Source organism: Monosiga brevicollis, genomic scaffold (assembly GCF_000002865.3).
Source record: "Monosiga brevicollis MX1 MONBRscaffold_33 genomic scaffold, whole genome shotgun sequence".
Classification (NCBI taxonomy): Eukaryota; class Choanoflagellata; order Craspedida; family Salpingoecidae; genus Monosiga; species Monosiga brevicollis.
Genome location: NW_001865070.1, coordinates 99,778 through 112,045, shown reverse-complemented (window position 1 = coordinate 112,045; position 12,268 = coordinate 99,778). Strand labels below are relative to the sequence as shown.

Sequence of the window (12,268 nt, the reverse complement as noted above, 5' to 3'; positions counted from 1 at the left end):
TACTTTCCTCTTCTTAAAAGAAGATTATTGGGGGGTCAGTGTGTAGGCGTTTGGGACAGTTTGACCCTCGAAACGGTCAGAAGTTGAGGGAACAAAAGAAAGACACAGTCCCAACCCGCCAACGGCAGCGGGTCGAGATCATTGCGCCTGTCGCGGCACTCACAGGAGCTGCAGCGCCCATCCAGCAACTTTCGTAAACAGACAGCTCCGTGAGCTATTTAACGATACCCAACTTGTGGTGCTTTGTAGCCACACTACTTCAGGCTCGCGAGCTAAACGTAGGGGCCGTTCAGGCCGCCATCCTTGACCTGTGCGCAGACCTGCTCCCATGTCCAAACGCCGCTCCCGTGCGGCAGCCACCGCGGCCGCGGCGGCAGCGACAGGTCAGTTTTTCAAATGCATTTGTTGAGCGCTCGTACCTGACACTTGAAACCATTCTCGCAAGGGCTCGAGCCAAGCTGCGCCGGCCTTTGGCACCCTTCCCTTGGCGCACGCTCACACGTGTCACCGCGTTCATACCACCACAGATGCTGCGCCAAGTCCCAAGCGCGTGGCCGTTCGTATTGACATGGATGCCATCAGCCGCCTACGCATGCGCAAAGGTAGGTCGAATCGCGCGGCTTCGTGTGTGCCCGGGCCTCGGCTTTGCCATCGATAGAGCTCACATCGTCATATCTGCTTTCGCCAAGCCGTCATCGCCCAACTCCTGGACGATTTGGAGGCCATGTCAATTCATAACAAGCCCATCACCCAGGTATCGCTGGCCTCTGCCCGTCAAACTGTGCGCGCAACGGAAGATCCACCCCTCCTCTTTCTTTTGCAGGGAAAAAGGCATTCAAAAGGCATGGGCCTCGAGCGCACGAGGCAAAAAACTTATCACAAATGCCTTCTCGCGATCTCGCGCTCGCGCTCCTTCCCCTGTCTTAGCCCTTCAAGGAGCTGCCGTCTGAGAATGACGAGCCAGCATACTATCAGGAAATCGAAAAGCCCATCGATTTCAAAAGCATCCGCGCCAAGTTGAACGGGGGCCGCTACAAGCTCATGCGCAGCTTTTTTGACGACATGCTGCTCCTTACCGAGAATGCCTTGGCCTACCACCGCCCTGCCTCGCACGTACGATCTCATCTCAGCTCTCCGAGCTTGCTTTGGATAGTAATTGACTACACACTCATGCTTCCCTGAACATGGCGTGCAGGCTTACAAGTGCGCGCTCAAAATCCAAGAGACAACCCTCCAACGCTTTGAAACCCTGCTCGCCGACAGCGCCCAGGACAAGTGTGGCTCGCAAAAGGCGCGCGACGCGGCCACGACCGAAGCCGAATCGGCTCTCCTCACTGAAGAGCAGGCGGCTGCACTCCGCTCGATTGAGCTCCTCAAGGCTCGTCGCGAGGGAGCCCAAACACCGTCAGCCGTGAAGAATGACCGCCGTCGCGGCAAGATCATTGATGCTCTGTACGCTTCTGCCTTTGTGCGACCCACCCGCCACCACGTACCACACTCATCATTCCCGTACGGATCACACCTCACTTGCCTAGCCTCCGCGTACGCAACAAACATACCCGCGAGCGACACTGCGAGCTTTTTATCGATCTGCCCCCGCGAGACATGTACCCAGATTACTATGAAATCATTGCGACACCCATCTGCATTAACGACCTCAAACAGGTGTGCCCTGCTCCATGCATTTGTTCTGATGTTGCGTTGCTGGGGCGGCTCATGTCCTGCCAACCTCTCCTCTTGATGCTCGACTCACTTGCTACATTTCTTTTCCCTTTAACCGCACCAGCGCGTCCGAGAACCCGAGTATTTCCTCGAGGACTTGATGCGCGATATCCGGACGATGTTTGACAACGCCTTCACGTACAATTCTCCCGGTACCATTGTTTTTGACGACGCCTTGGCCCTTTTGGAAACAGCCGAAAACATGCTGACGCGTTTCCTCGACGAAGAGGCCGCTGACGAGGCGAAGATGGCATCCAAGAAGAAGAAAAAGGCACGTCCCATCCTCCCGTCGTCACCGCGCCTTGGTTTGCCCGATGGCAACTCACCCCCTTCCAATATTATCCCGATAACAGGAGCAAGCTACGCCTGCCAAAACCGCTCCTACTACACCGGCCCCAGCCCCCGAACCCCGTCGCAGCTCCAGTCGTCGTACCCGAGGCGCCGCAGCAGAAACGCCCCCGCCTGATGCCAAAGCGCCACGCAAGGTTAAACTCAAAGTCCCGGGCCAGCCCACCATCAAGGTGAATACACCATGCATCCCCCCTTGTTCCTGCACAAACCACCAAGCCTGATGTCCCTGCAAACGATAGCTGACGGTGAACGAGTACATGGAGCCGCGACCGGCCTCCGGGCTCAAAATCAAGCTCAAACTCAACCCAAGCAAATCAGTCGACCAAAGCTCAACAGAGTACAAAGAGGTGAGCCATGGCTCCTGCGCCCTCAGCTCGCTACTTTGGTTCTGCACTGGCTCCGACGCCTTGATGCAGAGACACACCTCATTGAAAACGTTGCTTCCTTTGTTTGTTGCACAGATTCGACGACTGCTCAACGCTATCCGCTCGGCCCGCAATGAGGAGGATGGTTACGATCTTGCCGAGGTGAGTTTGAATTGCACAGTGGGTAAAAATGCTCATGATACGCCCCCACTGACACGGGATGTGATGGTCCATGGGTCGACAGCCGTTCTTGGAGCTACCCGATCGCAAGCAGTGGGCGATCTACTACCAAGTCATTCAAAAGCCCATCTCCCTTGAACAAATCGAGGACCATCTGCAAAAGGCGAAATATGCAAACCTTGACGCGGCACTGGCCGACCTTGACCTCATGTTTGACAACGCCACTACCTTCAATCAGGCCGATTCGGAGCTGTACCAGGTGCACCTCTTGGCCCTACTCATCCCCTCACCCTCCCTGCCCCCTCGCTGGTGCTCAACTTTAGACGCATGCCTTCTCTCCTCACATTCACATTCACATGTTTTTTTTTTCTCAAGGCATTGGCCCACGAAACAGTTGCTCGCCTCAAGCAGGAGCGGGCCCAGACTTCTTTAGCCGCGGCCTCGCCTGCTGCCAGCGGCCAGGCTTCGCAAGGGCCTCCCATTAAGATCAGACTCACCAATTTGCAGTACGTCTACTGGAGCTGTCCACCGTTGGCTGACCGCGAATGGTCGGACCGCCACCATCCCGACCAAACTCACACCGGACATCGCCTTGCTGGAATATAGGAGGCCTGGAGCTACGACCAATGCCGAAGCAAAGTCCTCGGCTTCTGCAGGTATGGCGCCAAGCTACATTGATCTGACTCGTGAAACGCTCGCAGCTGCCGGGGGCTTAACTCACTATTGCTTGGGGTGGAATGTATTGATCGTGCTTGCGTTCAGAACCCACCGCTTTCCGACTTTTGCAAGATCGCACACGCTACATGCTAGCTAGGTAGGCATCGTCTTGGCCCTGGCATCAATTTTTGCATGCGGTGCATGGTCTGTATCTCATCTTGGTTAACTGTTAGTGATGTGGCCAATGCACTGGGCAATGTTGGGTCAGCAACCAAGCTGTTTGAGCGATATACTGGCCTGTGGCGCCGACCCCTGTCTCAAAAAGTGAGTGCTCGGCTTGGCCAGGCCGTGGGTCTCAACTGGCTACCAGGTTGTGGATATGGACATCGCTGACTGTCGGCGCAAACACCCTCACTAATACTTTGCTTTCGTTCGTAGGAGCGAGGCTATGCAGCCGACGAGTTGAAGCGTACTTTACCTGCTCGAGTGACCTACATTGTCAAGGCCAGCGAGGCGCAGGCGCTTCTCAAGGGGCAGGGAGAAGACTACATTGAAGCCAATAGTGAGTAGAATACCGCGGCTTCGCATGGACCTTGACTTGAAGCGAGCTGACTGAGTGCTTGCGTGTGATGGTTAGCTACGCCTGCGCACGCGGCTTCTGCCGCCGTGGCGGCCTTTGACCCCGAGGATGCTCCCGTGACGGCTGAGGATGCGACACCTGTCGATGAGGAGGATGACGTTGATTGGTACCACCGGGACCCTTGTATGTGCCTGAACGTTTTGATTTGATTTCTATTCTCTCTTGAGCAGGACGCCTGTATTCATGTTGTTGGCTCACTCTTTGATCTTCAGCCGTATACCGAGCGAAAAAGCCGATGGAACTCCGTCGTCTCGTTGGCCGTGACCTATGGCTGGTACGGGCGTCAAGCACATGTTGTTATCATTGGGCCCCAGACTATCAAGCACTTACTTTGTTACTTTGTGCAAACCAAAAAATAACGAAAAAAACAAAAACGAAAACAAAACAAAACCGTTGCCCGGATGTAGGGATTGCTGGATAACTTGCGTCAATACACCAACGAGGCTGATGATGCCATCGCCGAGCCGTTTTGGGAATTGCCGACTCGTGAGGTGGGTGGCTTCACGTTCATCAACGTTGTGGCTTTCTTGGGCTTGAGCTGTTTTTTTTTTTTTTTTTTTTTTTTTTTTTTTTTTTTAATGAGAAGCGGCACCGTGACAGCACTCACCGGGCGGTTTGGACGAAATACACAGGAGTTGAAAGATTACTACTTGACCATCAGCTCACCCAAGGATTTGAAGACTGTCTATCAAAATGTCAAAGCCGACCGCTACACGGTGCGTCGACCTGTTTTGAATGAGCATCCTTCTTTTCAGACCTCAACTGACACACTTTGACTTGCGTTTTCTGCGGTGCCCTTGAATCTTTTCAATTCTTTGGCGGCTCTAGAGTGCCGAAGCCTTTGTTGCCGACACGGTCCTGGTCTTTCACAATGCCATGGTCTACAACCACGAGGCAAGCGTGCTTTGCAAGTTTGCACAAAGCCTCTTGCAAATCTTTCAGACCCAAGCTCGACGCTTCCTGCCTGCCCAGGTAAGCCATTCAAACTGCACGCCCTGGAGACAAAGGGCTTATTGGAAAAAAAAAGAAAAAGATAAAAGAAAAAAGCCCCACTCAGGCCACTCCAATGATCAAAAGTTGGATGATGGGGTGGGAGTGTGCCCATGCACACTGTTGTATCATTGCCGTGCACTCCGTCCACTTACACCTGTCCTTGGTGTGGTTGTCATCGGGGAATTGCTGTAGGCCGTGTGTGCCTGTCCTGGTCTCAAAACCATCTCCCCCCTCAGCTCACTGGCGCTGGTACGTTGGGATTGCGCATCGTGCTTGTCTTTCAAAGCGGACTTTCATGTTCACGGCCTGTCTTTCAACCTTTAATGTCTAGGCGCTTTTGAGTGCAATGCGGGCTATGCGCCAGGGCAAGCGTGCGCTTTGCGAGGAGTTTATCAGCCTGCCTGACCCGGATGAGTTTCCGGATTATTATGTGGCCATCTCCAAGCCCATCACCTTGGCCACGATCCACGAGAACATTTTCAAAGAAACTTACCATAATCTTGAAGAGGTTGGATCGTGCAGAGAGTAATCACCGCTGCTCTATTGACGCCCTCCCGCCCGCCCACACACACACACACACACACACACACACACACACACACACACACACACATACACACGAGTCTTTCACTCTTGCTTGTAATGACATCGCATAAATAGTTTGTTGATGAAGTCAAGGAGATGTTTTACAACGCTCGGTTCTACAACGAACCATCGTCTTCGGTAAATTTGTCTGCTCCAGTCCGATGTGAGCCATGGTTCGGCCCAATCTTGAGCTCATTCAAAGATCTTCCGTGTGCAGATCCACCAAGACTCGATTGCTCTGCAACAGCACTTTGTGCGCAAGCTCCATCAGGTAGCGGGCTGTGGTGTACCCGGCGCCAAATGCTACCGAATGGCCGTGGAACTGATTGCCACCAAGCACCCACTTACCACATGGCTTTGCTTAGTTGTGTGCTCAGCAAAACGTAGAGTCAAGTGCATTGCGCTATACCAAGGAACAGTTTCAGCTCGAACTAGCTGCGCAACAACAAAAAGTGTGTGGAAGCTCCAACTCAACTTGGCACCCTGCTCAGTCCCATCTGCGGTCTCTCCCATTCTTTTCAATGTGAATTTCGGTTGTACCCGCTTTTTTCCAGATCAAGGCCGCAGTTACTGCGATCAAGGTGGCGGAGATTGATCCCGCGCGGCGTAACGAGCTGGCTAGTTACCAAAAACCCGGTGAGCATTGGCATTGCTCGGTTCGATTGTCTTTTGCAACTCAGGCTCACAATCTCAGCCTGCGCCTCATTTCGTATGCTTTATCCTTGGATACAATGTTTTGCAGCCGACTCGAATGGGCCTGCCTGTACCGTTCCCGTGGGCTCTTATGTGTTGCTGGCCAATGACAGCAATCCCAAGAAACCCAAGGTGGCTCAAGTGGAGAGCATTTTCGATGTTCCCAAAATGGGCACCTATCTCGAGTACGCACACGCGCTTGCGCCATACATTGTGGAGGGGCAGGGTACAATGGATGGGTTGCATGTGGGGTGGCACGGCATTTCGCGCCTCCGTTCACCTGAGGTTGCTTCATCGTGTCCCACCGAGCTCAGAGTCAGCTACTTTTGGCGTCCAGAAGAGACGTATCATGTGCCCACAAAGACCTTTTATGCAAACGAGGTCATGGCCGTCAAGGAAACCTACGTTCACGCCGCCTCGGATATTCTGCGCCCCTGTGCCGTCATGTTTGTACGTTATGGCTTGTGGTCGTACTCGCCAAGCAGCCTTGCCCACTTTGTTCTCCTCGCCTTTTTGCGCCAGCCCTCTTCTCAAATTGCTTGGTGACCATTTGGGCTCAGATTCGGGATTACTTGCGCTTTGAGCCTGCGGACATTCCAGAGAAAGATGTCTTTGTGTGCGAGTCGCGCTACAATGCCAAGACTCGACAAATTAAACCAGTCAAGCAGTGGCAAGCACCAAAGCATGAAGTGCGTCTCTGATCTTTCAGAGTGCGAGTGTTGTTTCGTTTTTTTTTTTCTCCATTTTCCTTTTCTCGCATTCTCTCCTCTGCTGCAATTCTCTTACTTTGTCATCATTGTTTCCTCTATCACCCTAGCTGGCCACCAAGCGCCGAGCGCAAACGCTTCTGGCCCATGCCATCCCACGCGTCAAATCGGTGTATGCCACTGCAGATATGCTGTCCGGCATGCCCATGCTCAGCGATGCGCGCAACAAGGTCGCAACCGATGTGCAGCCACCCGCCAAGCTCAAGGGCTACAAGTTTTTTTCCGTTTACTACATGGACAACCGCCCTCTTTGTCCGGGAGACTACGTCTATTTCAAGTCCGAGGACGACCAGCCGCACCTGGCGCGGATCGACTTTATTTACGAGAAGGATGACGGTAACGCCTTTTTTGTTGGTACGATGCCTCAAGCCTTGTGGGGGAGGAGTGTTTTTTTTTTTTTTTTTTTTTTTTCCAAAAAAGTTGCGCCTCCAAACCGCATTGACTCGTTGTACTGACAATGCATTATTGGTTGTGGTTCACAGGCCAACGATTTTTGTACCCGGGTGAGACGATGCATCAGACATCTCGTCTGTTTTATCCCAATGAAGTTCTTCACTGCGATTTGGAAGCCGAGCAGCCCGTGCAAACCATCATTACACATGCCTACGTGCTTTACATCTCGGTATGGACTCGCCAAGCTGGGCGAGCGAGGTTCAAAGAGAGACGTCTACTGTTCGAGCGGGCCTGTCCTCACATCAAGAACACTCATTTTTTTTTCCTGGTTGGGTCAGGACTACGTGCGGCGCCGGCCCTTGAGCATCAGTCCAAGCGACGTGCACGTTTGCGATAGCAGTTACTTGCCCAAGGACGAGAGCATTGTCAAAATCAAGGTCAGCGTGACAGCTTTACGCTTGGGCAAGGCAGTCGGTTACCTACTTTGGCTGTATGCTTGTATTATGCTCATGGATTCCCATATCCTGCGTGGGTGGTGCTGTTGTTGGTGTTCACAGGGCATCGATGCGCCACCATTGCTTGAGTATATCGAATTACCTTCGCGCCTCACGATTCGACGCACGGTATGCTGCCAGCTAAATTGTCGTTGTCATGCTCAACCCTACTGCCTCTAGTTCCCATTTGTAAAATCCCACGTGTGCCTCTTGATTGCCAGACTCACCTTTTACCCTCACCTTTGTTGATATCACCAGGAGCGTTCGCCATTGGTGCATCAGCAGCGCGAGCAGGAGCGTGCCGCACCTGAGCCCACCAAGCCAGTCAATGCTTCAGAAGCAAAGGCTCAAGACTCGTCTCCGGAGAAGCGATCGGCATCAGAGGTGCGAGCTGCGTGTCTCAAAATGGCTGGATGGTAGCTGCTGCGTAGCATCCGTGCTCCCTGCTCACATGCAATGTTCACGCAGCGCCCCGAACCAGAGCCGGTGACCGACCTGAGCACGGGCCGCACGGTCAGTTAAATGACTGCAGCATCGGCACAAGAGGGCACAAGGCATGCACGCGCGACGCTCTTGAGGGCCCTGACCTGATGTGTGTGTTTGCTTCCAGGACGAGGATCCTCAACGCCGCAAGCCCTACCTCAACCCTTTTATGGCATTTGCGCGGTGTATGTCATCATGCGTGTGGGGCTGCGGAGAGGTTGTAGGAGGATTTGGAAATTTCAGCTGTCTCACATGTTTGCTTGTGTATCACGCGGTCCAATGTATTGGTTGTGGGCTCGGACAGACTACCGCCACGAGTTGTTAAAGCAGGATGAGATGCCCGATGACATTGGTAGCGCGATAGAGGATGCTTGGGACGAGCTTTCCGAGGAGGAAAAGACCCAATGGGGCGAGCAGGCGCGCCAGGTGCGACACATTGCTGCATCACATGTTGGTTTGTTTCCATGCGATTGCACCTGTGCTATCGACTCACGAAGCGTTGACCGCACCTCTGCTTCAGGAAACAACGGAGCGGCAAGAGCAGCTGTTACCGGCAGCGCCCATCTATGGAAAACGGCGCTATCGACGCGAGCCTGAGCCTGAGCCGACAATGAATGACCCCGAAGTCTACGTCAAGGCCAAGCGAATTCAAGATAATTTTGAGGCTGCTGAGCTGGCCAGCGCACACAAGCGAACGATTGTAAGATTCTTGCTCGCGAGCGTTGCGCCAGGCAATAGACCCAAGGCCATTCTTGCACGGCTGTACCTTTCGCTCGGCTTATGATTTTGCTTGCCTTATCCCCGCAATACAGGTCAGCGAGCCGGCCAAGAAGAAGGAGCACTCGATGGCCACCATGGTAAGCCGGTTCCGTGCCTTGAGAAATCTAGAGGCGCGCTGTTGTGCGCACCGCACGGTGTACGTGGCGAACCCTTCTCAAGCTTCACTGATGATGTTTTGAAAAATGTCTTTGTCATGTTTCGTTAGGAGCTCAACAAACGAATGTATCAAGTGACGGATCGTGGGAACGAGCGTGTGGTGCTACGTAGGTCTCTCCTCGAGCTTGTATGCTTTCCCGCTTCCTGGCACGTGTACTCATTTATTTGGGGTGTGACTCGCATGTAACATATCTGTTCTTGGAGCAGCCGGCAAGGCCGACACGCCGACCGGTTACACCATGGACCCCGACCGCGGTGTGTCGTATTCGCAAGCGTATCTTGATCACTTGGCCAAGGTGGCGCAAACAGAAACATCGGCGCCGCCAGCTGCTGCGGTTAGCGCTCCGGCGACTGCGGAAAAGCGCCTCTTTTTGGAAGCCATCATGCAGCTCGCGCACGGATTTGAAACTTCCTGAGTTATTGCTGCGCTTTGAGTATTTTTCTTCCCAAGACAATGCTTGTGACGATCATGCCGAGCAGTCGTTCATGAAGCTTGCCTCTTTTGATTGTGTTGACATGCCCTGTGTACTTTGTATGGACTCTGCTTCATTGCTTTGCCGAGGCGTCGGACCCGAAAGCCCTCGATGCTGGCACCTGAAGGCATGCCACCTTGATAAATTGAGTTTACCGGTCATGGAACTATAAACGACAACCCGGCAGTTTTCTCAGGGTCGCAGCCACTGCAGTCGCAGCAAAGGACGCGCCACGAAGCCGAGGCCGAAAGGGCAGAGCGCTGCCAAGAGCACTCAAGCCGTCGAGTTGGCTGAGCCAGCGGGTTGCTGGGCAAGAATGCTTTTTAATAGCGGTACTCAAGTGACCAAGGCAAGTTGCCGGGATCGCTGCCCAGCACGGGGTGGGAGACGATCTGTGGCACGAGCGAGCACGACATGAGGGCACGACTTGTCAGGATGGGAAAGGAGGCAGGGGCTCTGCGATTTTCCACTCGGTTGAGTACGCACCTTTTTGTTGTAAATGTCATAGCCAACAAGGTGAAAAGGTGCGGTTGAGGTACCATTGCCAGCCTCGAGCTGACTATAAAGAATGCCAGTACGCGAGTCGATGGTCGCGATCCCGCCGTTTTCAATCAAGTAGTTCTGATGTTGCAAATGCCAAGGCGTCCGTGCCCGTGAGCCGAGCCGGGCAAGCACCTGATGCAAGTGAGACAAACAGGGCGGAATTTCAGGGACGGACCTCGATGGTGCTGAGGCGCTTGACCTCGCCAGTGGCGCCGTCTAGGCTGACGATGGTGCGGGCATCCGCAGCAGTGTCAAAGCCGAGGCCGTACATGATACCCATGCGGACATCGTACGACAGGGTGCTGACCAAAAGGCTGCCTTCCGGTTTGATCTGTCGAGGGGTAGGGGTTGGGGGTCGCCATTGGGGTCAGCACACGCGGGGCCGACCGTGCAAAATGCCGAGGACTCCATACCTGGTGGCGGATGGTACCATCGTGGGCATCAAATCCAAAGAGCTGGGTGGTCACGTCGCCCGAATTGTTGACGGCGTATTGGATCCACACAATCTCGTTTTTGGCGTCATAGGCGTGACAACCACCGAGCACGCTTAGGTCGCCAACGCTCGCCAGTTTCCTGGCGCAACGGAAAGGGAAAGGAAAATGTCGGTCCGGGGTAAGAGATGTGGTGTGTGCGGCTACCTCATGGCTCTGATGGATGAGTAGTCATGCGAGAAAAAAGAGTGGCAAGTCTGACTTGAGCTCATGGGTCTGGCTGTTCACGCGGTACAGGTTGTGCTTTTGGTTCGAGTCGAGGCCGGACACAAAGACATCGCCACTGAAGGGATCAACGTCCACCGTTTCACCTGGGCAAGGAATCAAGGGCAAGGAGGGCGGGTGGTCAGTTTGTGGGGCCACTGAGGGTCTGAGGCCCGGGGTGAGGCGCAGCCTTCAGGTGACACACCGACGCCGATGAATCCAAAGGTGGAAAAGGGGAGCTCAACGCGAACATCAATGGCGCCCGTATCCAAGTTCAAGCCCAGGAGCGCATTCACCTGTAGACGGGCAATCCTAGGGATCAGTCTCGTGGGGCGGGAGACGAGACGCTGCTTTGCCTCCAGCTCGCGAGTGAATTCTAAGCAGGGCCGGGATGCACATACCTGGGTGGTCAGGTTGAAGCCCACAAAATAATAGATGCCACGCATGCTGTCCATGGCGGCGAGATTCTACGGAGGCCAGCAGGCCCGCGCACGTGAGGCCACAGGGTGAAGGTGTTGGACGAGGAATCTCGTCCGACTGAGGGGAGACGTGCAGATCGGGGAGACGCTTCAGAAGAGGAGAGACACAGTCGACCGAGCCGACCTGGGCTTGGGCTTCATTGGGCAGATCGACACCGATTGGGGTGCTTTTGCCCGTCTCCACATTCACCTTAATCAAGCCAAGCTAAGATAAGAGCCGATACCCCACGATTCCGTGTGAGCACTCACGCACACACAGACCGATGGAGCGTTGCGCACATGACGGTGCCAAACAACCTCTGACCCTGGGATCGCGCGAAAGCGGCTCGGGCATGTGCCCCACCGAATCACACCAAGATCGCCACTTACGTTGGCACTGATGCCATAGAGCCCCGGTCCCGGCCCCGCAACCTTTTCCCCAAGATGAGCTTGCTGAACGGGAATTGCTGTGGCAGCCCCGGCCACCAAGAGCACGAGCGCCGCCATCGCCGCCATCTTTGCCATGCCCGAGCCAGTGCCAGTGCCAGTGCCAGTGCCAGTGATCATCATCCTGCTGTTGGAGGTGTCTGTTGTTTTGATATTCGATGTGATAATGGGAGAGAAGAAGAGAAGAGAGAGAGAGAGAGAGAAAAGAGAGAGAGAGAGAAAAGAGAGAGAGAGAGAGAAAAGAGAGAGAGAGAGAAAAGAGAGATCATGTGTGTGAGGCGCAATCAAAATTCCTATTAACTTGTTTTTGTCAGACTCGAGAAACAGCGGTTTTACTCCCAAAAATGCCAAAAACACCTGCAAACGACTGGGGTTTTGCGCATCTGGAGAAAA

General features: G+C 54.0%; 2 protein-coding genes across 2 annotated transcripts; one reads left to right on the top strand and one right to left on the bottom strand.

Annotated features, from left to right (window-relative positions):
* Nucleotides 1–328: 328 nt before the first annotated feature.
* MONBRDRAFT_34273 (uncharacterized protein) lies at nucleotides 329–9,675 on the top strand (the record flags this gene model as incomplete). The annotated part of the gene is made up of 40 exons (XM_001749757.1): nucleotides 329–383; nucleotides 528–602; nucleotides 690–754; nucleotides 928–1,113; nucleotides 1,196–1,509; nucleotides 1,536–1,665; nucleotides 1,787–2,133; nucleotides 2,492–2,600; nucleotides 2,683–2,877; nucleotides 2,994–3,124; nucleotides 3,225–3,274; nucleotides 3,381–3,432; nucleotides 3,509–3,599; nucleotides 3,714–3,837; nucleotides 3,913–4,038; nucleotides 4,128–4,189; nucleotides 4,323–4,406; nucleotides 4,548–4,631; nucleotides 4,744–4,887; nucleotides 5,101–5,157; nucleotides 5,240–5,416; nucleotides 5,569–5,649; nucleotides 5,711–5,764; nucleotides 5,859–5,945; nucleotides 6,048–6,129; nucleotides 6,236–6,371; nucleotides 6,501–6,636; nucleotides 6,747–6,875; nucleotides 7,004–7,307; nucleotides 7,436–7,575; nucleotides 7,685–7,783; nucleotides 7,904–7,969; nucleotides 8,099–8,224; nucleotides 8,309–8,353; nucleotides 8,451–8,508; nucleotides 8,628–8,749; nucleotides 8,844–9,023; nucleotides 9,136–9,180; nucleotides 9,309–9,366; nucleotides 9,467–9,675. The coding sequence occupies 40 exons, from the start codon at nucleotides 329–331 to the stop codon at nucleotides 9,673–9,675; spliced, it is 4,815 nt and encodes a 1,604-aa protein (XP_001749809.1).
* A 393-nt stretch (nucleotides 9,676–10,068) lies between these two features.
* Nucleotides 10,069–11,944, bottom strand: MONBRDRAFT_11902 (uncharacterized protein; the record flags this gene model as incomplete). Its single annotated transcript, XM_001749706.1, has 7 exons — nucleotides 10,069–10,407; nucleotides 10,475–10,606; nucleotides 10,689–10,848; nucleotides 10,969–11,077; nucleotides 11,176–11,266; nucleotides 11,372–11,437; nucleotides 11,819–11,944. 7 exons carry the CDS (start codon nucleotides 11,942–11,944, stop codon nucleotides 10,069–10,071), a joined length of 1,023 nt encoding a protein of 340 aa, XP_001749758.1.
* Between the last annotated feature and the right edge of the window lie 324 nt (nucleotides 11,945–12,268).